The sequence below is a fragment of the Aythya marila genome (assembly GCF_965140915.1).
Source record: "Aythya marila genome assembly, chromosome: 5".
NCBI classification, from domain to species: Eukaryota; Metazoa; Chordata; class Aves; order Anseriformes; family Anatidae; genus Aythya; species Aythya marila.
This window is the reverse complement of record NC_139046.1, coordinates 43964929-43978867: the sequence shown is the minus strand read 5'-3', so window position 1 is coordinate 43978867 and position 13939 is coordinate 43964929. Positions and strand designations below refer to the sequence as shown.

Sequence of the window (13939 nt, the reverse complement as noted above, 5' to 3'; positions counted from 1 at the left end):
AAGAAGTAATGTTGAAACCTGGGATTCAAGCATCAGTTGTTACTCATCGCTGACAACAAAGAAGAGATGATCAACACAGAATCAACAAATCATTATCAGCTTTTACTGTCTCAGTTTTGCTATCATTTGTACATTATTTAAAATTTTCTGTAATTATATCTCTCAAATATTATAGCTTCTTTGTCAAGAGTAGTACCTCTTGAACAGATCTAAGAGGTCCCCCTCCCAGACGAGGAGATGTATATTATATTTCCTGAACTCTGAATACTGGAAGAGTTTTCAGGTACTGTTTTATAGCTTTGTAATTTGCAATTTCAAGGAGCAAAATAAAAACATACCATTACAAGAAATGACAATCAGACATGCTTTCAAGATTTTTTCGTAAATTATCCTTTAGGGAAATATTTACAAAAAGAACCAGATTTGCTATTCTTCTGTAGAGAAGGAAACATTTTAAAGGTCAAACAACAGAAATAATTATGTGAAAGAAAGTTGCAAAACTACAGCATAAAAATCTAATACACATGTATTAGGTACCTTTCTGCTGGTGCCAGGTGTTCAACAGTATACATGCAAAATATGTCCTGAAAATTGGCCAGATCAGGCACAAAAGTATCTTCTTTCACAATGTACAATAATGCTAATGATAAAATTGATCGTAGTTTATTCACCTAGTAAACAAGACTGTTCACTGAAGTAGAGCAGAATTTCTCAAAAGTGATGACAAGAGCACAAAAACACTTGAAAATTTCTACCTCTTTGCTAATCAACAAAAGATTTGCTTTAAGAGGTTCCATGCTACTCAATTTCATCTCACAATCTTTATGCTACTTAAGTATGTCACATACATTATAGCTGAGTTGTAAAAATATGATTATATTTTAAAGTACAGAAAAGCTGCTATATACCTTGTGGTATTCTGTGCTTTCTAAAATTTCCCAGAACATTCTAGTTCTGTACTTTGGCAAAGTTATTAGGATAGTAATGTATCCTCTGTGGCAATGAAACATATCTAAAAGGATGTTGGTTCAATGTAAGCAACAAGTCTTAAGTTAATCAATTAACAGTGGCCGTACAACTTTTGGCACCAGAAGTGAAAATAAAGACTTAACTAAAAGAATATGGAGGTAGCACTGCAAGTAAAGGCATGTTATTTACAATATCTTAAAAATTTCCATATATCAAAGTTAAAACTGATCAAAAGGCAATACCTTTTTTTTTTTTTTTTTTTTTTTAAGCTACACGTACCACTGTTACGTGTTTCATAACAACTTCTATGTTTTCCTTTATTTATGTAAAGCTCTCAAAGGGTTTACAGCAAGGAACATTTTAAGGAACAGTAAAAAAAAAATAATATATATATATATATATATATATATATATATATACACTTAAAAAAAGAGAGATTACCTACTTTGAATTTAACAATACAGTTTCCTCATTTCCCACTGTCTCCCAGGGACTGCTAGAGAAGCAAGAGGAACAAATTTCGACTTGCTGGTACATCACCACAGATATTTTTTTTCATCCAGTTCTTAAACTAATATGACTTATGGCATACTAAGTGTGAGTACATGGCACAAAGGTGTAACAAGGGTGTACAGCCACAGTCTTCTTCCTGTTGACCTCTGAGGAGGCATTCATCCTGCTCTCCTTAAATTAAGGTCATGGAATTTTCACTGTGTTGACAAACTGGAGAACACTGGAGGGAACATTATTTGATGAAAGAAAAACAGCGTTTTAACTATGATACAGGGAAGCCATTATCTGCAGAACAAAGGAAAAAAAGATCTTAATATTTATGCTCTAAATGAATTCATCCACATCCAGATGTCTTGGGTTTTGAACATTTTGTTCTCCTCAATGTAGTTGTACAACACGTATGATACAGTGAATTTATAATCAAAGTCATGTAGTCTACTATTGTTTTGCAAATAGCTTAGAAATATTTCAGCTCTTTTGTTAGTTGAGATAACCTAATAACTGAAGAAGTCTTTCTGCCACAGTTACCACAAATACGGAGATACAACTGTATCCCCAATGCTAAATCAGTTTTAGAGGTCTTATTCAATGTCCTTTTTTGTTTCCATTCCAACAAATCTCTCTAAAAGCAAATGACATTTCAGCATTACACAGTCACTTTTACTTTCTCAGCTTTATTCCTATCTGTCATCCAACCAGTGAGCAGTGCATGTACAGTGATTACTGATGTATAAATTGTTCTTCTGGCATAGGAATAGATTTTTGGAATATTAGTTGCCAATTATAAATACCCAATTTGATACACAATCTGTCCAAACACACACACCTTTAGTGCTGAAGTCTATTTTTAACAAGCATATTTCTGCAGACATTTAGAGAAAGAAGAGATATCACTATTGTTTTCAGAGCTTTTAAATCTACAGACAAAGTAATTGGTCTTGCTAATAAAGTGAGTAATAACTCATTTCCCTGCTCAAATAATACATCTGGAAAAGCTTCAAAGCAGCTCTGACTGTTTGCACAAACTATCCCATAGGTACCTACGAGTCTGATTCTTATCCATAGAGAGTTCCTCTTCCTGAGCATTTCCCTGCAAACTTGGCTCAGTAACGACATGAAAACTATGACTAGATGCTCCACAGTACAGGAGCTAGCCTATGGTGCCAGAATACAAGACAGTCACAATACTGAACTTCATTTGGTCAAATTATTTTTCTGAATTGTGAAAAGACATCCATCAAGAAGTAAGAGGCAACTTACTTTTCATTATCAATGACCTGCATACGCGCTGTTTCTGAATGCTTACTTATTCCTTACGTTCAACTAACCTTTTGGTTAAACTACAAATCGTGCCCAAATCCACATATAACTGCTCTCTCTATACAAAGAAAGAATGCCTGAGAAACCCACCTAAGTCATTCCCTGTACTTTAAGAACAGCTGGCGGTGAGGTCTGACTCCAGTCTGACTTGAACTGAAGTGGTGAGGGTTACAATTCCAGTTTGCCATAGACTTCCTATGGAAGTATGTCACTTGATGTTTTAGTGCTTCAAGTGAACATGCACATTCATATTTCTGTCTTCCTAGTTTTTTTCTTCTGACAAGAAATTTTTAGTTCTAACTGCAGCTCCCTATATGAAGCCATAATCTTGGCTAGGTACTGTAAGCTACAAAAATACCAACAAGTACGTATCTAATTAAACAACTTTTTATACATCTTAGAAGGAAATACATAGCTGTATTTACACAGTTTCTTTGAAACCTGGGAAATCCACAATGAATCCTTCCAACTCAAGGAAGCTACGAGGAAAGTTGCAGATTTAATTAAAGCCTTCTCATTTGCTTTCAGGGATATGCTTTTATCATAAACCCTACCCAACTGAACTCAATTTCAGAATGTGAAAACAGGCAATTTTTTCCTAAATACTCCAAGTTACTAATGTGGGTTTTTTCATTTTCTCTGTCAACAGCCCAGAGAAAGCCTCTAGGATCTATTAAAATGACAGCTAAACTCACATAATGGGACAAAGTCTTGAGAGTTCGTGGTGACAGTAGCCAGTATCACTTCGCCACGTCCTGCCTTGCCTGGTACACTGCACTTTGAAAGAGATGGGACTCTTCCTCTAATGACTACATCCTAAGACTTAAAGTAAGACCTGCACTGTAATCCTGGCTCCCATGCTGACTCTCAATGACAGATTTCAATTAAATCCTTCTGTCATTTAATTTTAATTCAGTACGGGACAAACAACGCTAACAACTGTGACTTTACTTTGGTAATACTGTATGGATGTAATGTGAGGCTCTGGTAACTAATGACTGAAGCAGTGATGGGAAGGTGGTGTATAGATGCCTATGTGCACAAGGGAGACTCCGGTTTATGGAATAGAAGCAAGCACACTCAATGACTCACAGCTTAGCAGACTCTCAACTTCTTTGGAAAGTAGACTCTCTGCAATTGCTTTTTTTTTAAAAAAAAAAAAAAAAATGATTTTAAAGATCAGATTTTTTTACTGAGTCAACTGCATGATTAGGACACACAATTTTAATATGGCCCCACATATTTCACCTCTTTGATGAAAACCCCAGGTTTGAAATTATTATTTTAGACTTAAAACTAAATGTAATACATAAGCAGGATCTGCTTTAACACTGAGGTAAATGAGACATCTACACTGATGCACATACAAGGTGAGAAAAAAAGTAAAGCACCAAATAACAACAGATGACTGGCTTGAGAGCATTCAAACTCAGCATCTGGCACAACTGCTTTGCTGTGGCTTATCATTCGAGTAAGACAGATCTGAGGACTCCATCAAATCTAAACAGATACTTAAAATCCTATCTACCAGCAGTCAAATAAACAGCAGCCAAGTTGGTCATAGAACACATGATTTTGTGGAAGCCATTCTCTTCAAGGAGCACTGAAGAAAACTGACTTAGAAAGAAATCTGGATAATTTCTTACAGGAAGGAAAATTCAGTGAAGTACTAAATTGAATACGATTTTGTATGAGGAAGATCATCTTGCATGATTTTAGCAAATCCGAACAAAATCAAAACAAAGCATTTCATATGCTTTTCTTCTGTCATATCTACATGTATATCTGTATCTATATATATGTATGCATGTATTTTTTTTTAATAGCAAACAATAAATGCTGCTTTCATTTTGGTGCAAAGATACTTCATGAATAGTTAATTATAAGGAATTTATCTATTTATTTCTTTTGATAATCTATCCTGTAAATTAAAACAAAAAAGGCAAAGCAGTCTCCTCACGATTTCTGTTGCTTTTTTAAAAACTTAAAGAATGCACTAGCCACTCAAGAAATTTCCCTTTCTTAATAGACAGTAGAAGTGACCTTCACACAGATAAGCCATAAAATATACATTTTTTTTTAAATTAAGTACAGTAAATGGCTTTTTTTTCTTTGCTATTTAAAATAGGGAAGCATTTCAGTTTGTATTTTCTCATCAAATGCACATTTCAAATGAAAAATGAGTCTCTTCGTGAACATACTCCAGAGTATAACATTCAGTTACTTAGCAACTTGTAACACTGTCAAGACCTTACAGCAATTTAATCAAATTTTTACCTAGAAAATCCGTTTAATTAGTAGCTTATTTTTAAAAATTAATATAAGAATAATAAACAAAAATATATGCTTCTTACATTATTTCAAATCATTTTTTGTAGTTCTTCAATTTAGATCTAAAATATTAATTCAAACCAGTTCAGTGAAAAAACACAATTATCAGTGAAAACTTCCAGAATATTAAAAAAACAAGAAATCAAGTCAAATTTGTTACCTTTCTAATATTTCCTCATTTTCCCTCCATTTCAATCCACATGAATATTGGGGATAGTTTTAAACATTTCATTTCCCAAACAAGCAAGCTACCACATTAACTCTAAGCCTAATGAGAAACAAAGCAACAAAGATGGACTTGCTGGTGTAACAGTCACAAAGCCTTTCAAAAGGCAAAGTGACAATTAGGTATGCACATATCTTCCCAAAATCTTAAATTTCCTTCTTAAAATGAAGGTGTTTTTTTCCACATCTCAAGAAATTTCAAATTTGAGCTCTAACACAGAGATGAAGAGAACATATATTGAGGATATAGTAAGACAATGTATTTGGAAAACACAGATGGCTTTATAAATCATCTCTGTCTGGTTAGCTGTCTGACATATTCCAGGTGATTAAAAAACTGTTGTAAAAGAAATTAAATACTATTACCACCTAATTCTGACAAAATTCTTCTTTCCCTTCTGTTAAAGTAAACTTCTGATTCAGATATAAGGCAGATTCTAATTTATTTTTTCCCCCAAACAAGAATTTATGAGATTAAAATGATTCGTGAATAGATTGTTCACCTATTACAGCATATGGAAATTTTCCACGTTTTTAAAAAAATCTATAGGTATTTTTAATATAGATGCTTACAGGTACATGGACTTTTCTAAACATTTCAGCTCCCTTGCGTGCATCCAATAAAGCCACATCTTGTGGAGTGGAGATGATCACAGCTCCTGGGAAAAGAAAACATGAAACATCATTGAAGTTTATATTATGCTTCATAACCACTAAATATTTTGGCTGTTCAATACTTTTTAAGAAATAAAATTACAGTTTCTTTATTATGCAGTGATAAAAACAACTGAAATATAATGCAGAGTGATAAAAATAACTTAGAAAAATATAAGATGAAAATATCTACTTAGAACACATTTATATTTTCTAAATGAGAAAATGGCTCTAGTTGCTATATGACCACAAACAGACGATAACATGGTCCACACGCTCACAATTTGCAATGGTGATATTCTGGAAATACGTACACAGTAACTGTTCCATGCCATCTGAAAGCTTTTGATTTAACCTTAAGCCTTGCACTAAAAGCAAGAGGCAGCTATCTGCCATTAGCTTCTTTCTTTCTGAACCTGCTGGGCTTTTGGATACCACAACTGGCAGGCACAAACTTGAAACCAGTTATTCCAGGCACAGCACCAAGGAAGTCTAACATGATCGTGGCTGTATGAATGATTCTAAAATAGACCGATGCATACACACTTGCATAATGTTTGGGGTAAAATAGCGCCCTATTGCTCACCAGTCAGGCATGACCCCAAGTTCCCTGATAATTAGGGCTCCTAAGAATTATTAACTACTCAGAACAGATAGAGCTCTTTGTTAGAGGTAAGAACATAGGAAGTCTACACATTACTATGTTACATCATTTCATGACTAACACAGCCTGCAAAACCAATATTGCCGTTAAAATATTCCTTATCACTTCACAAAGAGCTGTGTCTGCATCTTTTTGCATATGCTCAGGGGCTTCAAATATTGTTTTCTTAACACTTGCATCAATAATATGCTCATATCCATCCCTATTTTTAAAAAATGGGTTATAAAGCATCACATTAGTGAGCAATTGATTAGTTCTGGTTTTACAGTGATCAGCCAGTCTCCTAAGTATGTTATAAAAATATCTCTGCTAAGTTGTATCACACTAACCTCACAGAAGAAATTTGTGCCCACCTTCACGCTGAAAGCAATTACGATATATAATTTCAGACACATGGGCCTGCAGTTGCCACCCTTTGGTGTACCTGTCAAAGGAAGACACGTATAGATTTCCCTAGTCATCACCTGGGACTGCATACTGGGAGCTTTGATGTCCCTAAGAGGCCTCCCAGTTTGGAGCAGTGGGACAGGCAGCCTTGCCCCTCACCACAGCCCTGTGCAAGCCATGTGCTGCATGGTGGCATCTCATCTGCGTGACAGTCAGCCGTTTCCAAACATTGCCTGACAGCACATGTGAATGTTTTCCACCAGTGTGCTTAACCTCTAATTTGCAAAAGAAAAATACAATCTGGCACCTCGCTCCTGAAAAGCTGCCAATCTCTGCCTTACATAATATTAGACACAAGTCCAAAAACTGAACAGCATATGTAATGTACTAAGCAAATGCAATTTCCCTATTGTTCTCTAAAACTCTGGCATCCAAATAATTTGCTGGTTTTCCCAAGTTGACCTGCTTTCAATGACACAGCAAAGAATAACATAGAACGCTTCCAGTTACATCTACAACACCTTAGCCAGTCATTCCAATGAAGTGTGGGGTTACACTTCACAGACAATGCTGAAATACAGGGTTAATTCCACAAAATGCGTGCACCCTACATATTTAGGCTCAATAAAGATCTTCCAATACTTAGACAAAGTGCTTATCATAGCTGTCTCTTCAAACAAAACTAGAAAACTAGAATTTGTGTCTTATGTGTTCACACATACACAGTAGTTGTTTCACATGGCAGGTTTTGTTTCTGCTTTTTTTAAAAAAAAGATATTGGCTCAGTTAGCATTCTGTATATCTTCATGGAGAAGTTAACATTCAGTCAGCAGAACTTAACTGACCATTTTCTGGTCCAACAATTTTTTTTAAACAAATCAAACTAGGCACAATGCAAACATCCAATATAACCATAAACAGCTTATTTGGGAAAGGTTTTGTTTTGTTTTGTTTTACGCTAATAACCTGTTGCTAGAGAACCTTACCCAAAGGGAAAATCTCAAGAGATGAAAAGATTCAATGGTATTTTGCAGAGTTTAGGCTGCCTTGAACACAAACTCCCTGTACAAAAATTTCAACTTCTGTCACATGTGAGTTAAAACTAAGCTTGTGGATAACTTGGATGGCTTTTTCCACAGAATGAAAGGCAACATAACCAAGAAGCCAGTGCTGAGGGTGTAATAGGTCTCTCTCTACTATTTTAATTTTTGTTCTGAACTGGATTACGGAACAAAACCACTACATTATTTCCCTCTAGTAAATTTTTTTAAAGTTACTTTTGTTGCTCCTGTTTGTGAGAATACTGAAATTTGGTATCACATCCTTCTACTGACACTGAGGACAGTGCTTCTTAGAAAAAGAAGCGAGACCACAGGTGCTGCCTCTGATAACCACAGAGGTAACTGTAACAGCAGCAATAAAAAAAAACTTCACTTAGACTGTATGCACAATGGCTTAAGAAAGCAGAGCACAGTATGCACTAATCAGACTAGTCATGTTAGTTAAGCATCTGACACTTTCATAAGCAGTGTAAAGAAGGCTATTTAAAATTACTGTAATTTCATTAGGATTTGTCTTCTGGTTCTAAAGCACTTCCCTGGGGCCCAAACTGGTTAACAGTATCTTCATTAAGTGATTTACTTCACATCAACATAGAAGATCCAGGACATCTCCTCATTTACATTTCTTGAAGTAAAATGTAAATTAAAGGTGGTCTCAAGGAAGTACTACCCACCAACTTTCATCAAAATGAAGCTAAGTTCCATATTCAATTATTGATTCAATTTACTTTTTAATTAGAAGTAAATCTGATTCAATTCTGAACATGCTAATTTGGAAAAGAAAAGCAGTACACTACAGTTCTTCAGGAGCTCCTACCTTAAATTCTATTCATACATAGTTCAGTGAAAATTAAATCCTTAAAATAACCTAGAAACACGAAAATAAGTTCAAAAAAATATATTACAAACAGTTACCAGTGATTTACTGACTTGCAGAATCTGATGAGCCTTTTGACCTATTTATGAAATACCTGTTTGGTGAGTGATTATTTCCTTGCAAACAAACTGAAACTCAGGCACAAAACCACAGGACTGGAAGGGACTTCAAAGGTCATTGGCTCCAGTCCACTCCTAATGCTGGTATCTATAGGAAACCTGTCCAAATCTTATTAAAAGTAATTGCAGATTGCGAAGTTTATTATGGAGAAGATCCAGAACCTTTACGGTCAGAAACCTTTTTTTGATTTCCAGACTAAATTTATTCACAGTGAGCTTGTACTGACTTATAACAACATTCTTTAAATTAAGTGCATTTTCTGTCTCTTTGGTACAACTGCTAGCCCAGCAAACCCAACCTGAAGTTCAGGAATTCAAATTATTAGCAGCATTATTTCCTCAACTAGCAACAGAATGTGGCAAATGAGACTTGCCTCAGTGTTCCCCTTTGCTGAATAAATTTGCATACTTAATTCAGAAAGCAATTCAAATGACAGGCAAGAAAGAACACAGCACACACCTTCTTTGCTGTTTTGGCTCTACATGGTTAATAGGAATATCAAACAGTAGAGTTATTTTGATCAATAAAGTAATGAAATACGACTGAATTCATGCACGCAGCATGACTCTTGAAGCAATACATGCAATGTTTACACAAGCCTGTCTAAATAATGCAAACTAAAGCTGACAAATTGAACAGAGAAGTTCCAGAAACTATAATGTTATCACATCGCACATTAAAATATAGTGTAAATTCTATCTTCACAGTTGTGTGCAGAAGAATAATTTCTATGCCTTGAACATACGCATCTAACAAGCACATTTAGGTTTAACTGGCACATCTTATTCATGCATTTCATTTCTTCTTGTAACTTCACTGTATTTCAGTCAAAGAGCTGAGGCACTTTGCATTAATAGAAACTATGCTAACTATATTTTTAATACTTAGCATGCAAAATAGAGAGACAGAACTAACAGCAGCCTGATGTTTGCCCTTCTTCTTAAAACCCCAGGTGCTTAATCCCCAGCAAAAGAAAGGTGTGCTCGCATGGTGCACTGTTACTCACCCTACTGGTGGACTGGTGCTTAGGAAATGAGAAATACTGCAAAAACCTTTAATTTCTGCGTAGAGAAAACATCACCTACATTCACCTGTATCACTAAGGTCTGCATTAGACATTTTGGGTTACAAGACACAAGGTGCAATCTCCCCAAGCCTTAGATACAGTTAATTTGTACCTAAGCAAATCTCTTAGGCTCTCTTTCAAGCCAGTGAAGAAAAACAGGCAAGTCTAAAAAAACAGCTGATAAACTCAGTTTACAAGATCGACCTTAGGATGAAAAGATTCACTCTTTAACATAATCCTTTTTTTTTTCCCGCTCTGATATCTACAAAGGCAGACTTCATAACTAAGCTACGTGCATCTCATCCAGACAGATGACTAAGAATGCAACCTGCCCTTGCCAATATTAGATTAATGACTGGATTATATCACCTCGATTCTTACTAACTTAATAAATAATGTCACCCAGAAAACTGTGGAGTGAAAAGTAACAGACCAGAAAGACTGACAAATAGAGTTCAGGAAGAAAAAGACACAAAGACATACTGCATTTTTCTAGTAATTGCGCCTGCTGATAGGCAGGCATTGAACACTTGCAGGGAACCACATTCAGACCTCAACGCAGCTGCCAATGGCCTGATCTGACCACATTACCATGCTTTTTGTAGCTTTTGCTACCTCTTCCATTGCATCAATTTCAAACTTCCAGGCAAGACTTTCAAGTTATAAATAGCCTAATGAACCAGAATCATCTCCACTATGGATCTTCAGAGACCTGCTCAGGTTCTGTGCAATTTCTTGTTATTTCATAAAATATGCTTGCAATTACAGGATAGCTTGCACTTGAAGATGCAGAATGAGCTATTGTTCATCTTTGCTAGAATTACAGAATTTCAGTTGGTGATGCTTAAAGTTGCACTAACATTAAAAACTTGCCATCTCCTTGGATGAACCTCATAAAGAAGTTCCTTTAGGTTGTGTGTGACACGTCTCATTGCAACTGGTAACCCGAAAGAATCCTTAGTCTGACTTTCCTTTAAGGAATCCTTAAAATTCATATCATAGTGCAGAATTGTCCTAAAGTCTGGATCCTGGCTGTGTCCCATCTCCAGCCTGCTTCTTACCTTCCTGGAGGAGTCTGAACAGCTGCTCAGATGGTGTATGTTCCCAACAGCCACACATCCTCTTCTGCCCACAAACTAGCCGGTAATCAGAGACTGAGGCGCTACCACCCTGCCCACATGAAAAGAGGACATGAATTTTACAGCAAGCTCAGGGAGAATCCTATACTCTTATTGACAGGAACTTCATCTGTAAAAACTGAGCAAAGGAGTATCAGTAGCTGGACAAAGCTGTCATCCTGCAGTTCAATTGCCCTCACCCAACTGGCCAGTAAGTATTGTAACATCCATTTTGCACTAGATCACATGGAGAAAGCCATAAAGAAGATGCTGATTTTGGTAGTGGTAAACAATACACGGGTCATCCAATACATAACATTTACTTGGTAAACTGTTAGAGCACTGAAAATATTTGTAGTAGCATCTGTGAACAAGCATTAGTTACAAAATACATGCCTAAAATAAGAAGTTACTCCCTCATGGACACATTGCCACATTGCACTTTTCTTTGGCTGTCTGAATTAGCATTTTTCTGCTTTACTCCATTGCACCTCCTGCCTTCAAGGCCTTTTGCCGCTTACATCCAAATTACAGTGCACATTATACTAGGCAAGAGCAATGTCCAAATATTCTCTTTTGACAATTAATATGATTTTTAAAAAAACTCTCACAATTTCTGAGAGGTGCCAATCAAAAGAGAGCTAGGGAAAAGAGTGCTCCTATTCCAAAAAACAAAACCAACAACAAAACTACACAACACAAAATACTTCAATCATGTCCACAAACTTGTTTTTAACTTTTTTCCCCAGAGGTGAGGGTGAATGCAGTATCATTATTCACATGGATTTTTATTATCCTTTGTAATTGTCAGCTGAACTCTATGCTTGTTTATTCTTCCTATTCAGAATGGTCTGGAAAAAAAAGAAGCAATTACAGCAAATGTGCTGCTTAACATACACTCAGCCACTATTGCCAGACCTCTGAGAACCTCAGTTTTCAAAGCCTGTGTACATCACAGCTTTTTTCCTCAATACCTAGAAACTATTTTTTAAAGAATAATAAAATTCAAAGAACTTGCACTGAACATGATCTCACTTCAGCTTGGACAGGAAATCCGTTAAATATCCACGAGCCAAGAGTTAAGTTTAAAGTAATACTAAAACAGTTTGAGCCATTAACATGTAACTCATACTGCATTTTGGTCTCTAAATTAAATGTACAGTCTACTGGGTTAGGCACTTCATGATTAACTGCTAAGACCATCCAAAGCTAAGATAACCTTGATGATGATTTTCATTTGTCAACTACAGCTTTTCTGGCAAAGGAAAAAACACTATTTAAACATACAAATAGCTGGACAAATGCAACTGACAATTTAAAAAAATCCTAATGTTATGACTAATGGTTGGTTGTTGTTGTTAATCTGTCCTAAACCTATTTGCTTTTCCTTTCATGCAGTTATTTAAAATACCAGAATATAGCATGAAAGAAATAATAAATCTCCACAGCTATCTGAAAAAAGTATAAAAATCTAATGTTAAAAATATTTGCAATTCAAAAATAGATCAAGTAAAATTTACCTTAAAAAAAAAACTCAGACAGCTTCCATAAAATATCTTCAAAAATTTACTGTAGATACTAACAATGCACAACCTCCATAAAAGAAAAAAGCTAGCTCAGAAACAGAGAAAAACATTGTAAATCATTGTTAAACTAAAAGGAAAGATCAGATGCCTTGCAACTGTGATTTCCATCAAAGTAAGAGATATTCAACCAGGGGCAAACAGACACTTATACAAAGAGCACTGACAGAATACAGATATACCTACAATCAAAGCATATGCTACATGCAACTCGTATGGTTGCATTGGTTAGGGTTGGGTTTTTTTGATCATTTCTCTTCAGAAAAGACAAAAGAATGCTGCCATACCTACCTACTTTGTGATTTCAGTTAATTTAAGAAGACATCTTTATCTCAGAAATCACAGTCTTTTTCCATACCAACACCGTGGAAAATTTAAAAAAGAAAACAAAGTCATTTTCTTTTTTAAAATTATGTGGAATTCTTTTTTTTTTTTCCTCTTCGTTTTCAGTGCTTCTTAACTGGATCTTGCTGGTTTTGTACATTATTAGATGTTAAGCAGGATCCAGTTCAGCTAAGCAGCTCCATGGGGCAGATATCCACACTGCAGCCCATGGAGGAGCCTCCAGTGGAGCAGGTGGATGTGGCCTGGAGGAGGCTGTGGCCCATGGAGAGCCCCCGCAGGAGCAGGCCCCGGGCCGGAGCTGCAGCCCGTGGAGAGGAGCCCACGCAGGAGCAAGGGGGTCTGGGGGGGAGCTGCTGCCCACCTGTGGGGGACCCGTGCTGGAGCAGTTTGCTCCTGGGGGATGGATGGACCCTGTGGGATGGAGCCATGTGGGAGCAGTGCTTGAAGAGCTGCTTTCTGTGGGCAGCCCCCGCAGGCTCAGTTTGAGAAGGACAGCATCCCATGGGAGGGACCCCACATGGAGCAGGGGCAGAGAGTGACCGTGAAGGAGCAGTGGAGACGAAACATCACAGACTGACTGCAACCCCCATTCCCCAGCACCACTCGGGAAGAAGACATACAAGAGGGTCGGTAGGGATGCTTTCTGTTTCCTTTTAGTTTCTCACTGACCTAGCCTACTACAAGCCTACTCTCCCTATGCTGAGCC

General features: G+C 36.5%; 1 protein-coding gene across 6 annotated transcripts in view; it reads right to left on the bottom strand.

Annotated features, from left to right (window-relative positions):
- NUBPL (NUBP iron-sulfur cluster assembly factor, mitochondrial) overlaps positions 1-13939 on the bottom strand; it is a 91525-nt gene that overhangs the window by 19404 nt on the left and 58182 nt on the right. For all 6 annotated transcript variants that reach the window (XM_082761978.1, XM_082761979.1, XM_082761981.1 and 3 more), the window contains one exon: positions 5932-6017. In XM_082761978.1, coding sequence (XP_082618104.1) covers positions 5932-6017 — 86 coding nt within the window. The remainder of the gene's footprint in view (positions 1-5931; positions 6018-13939) is intronic.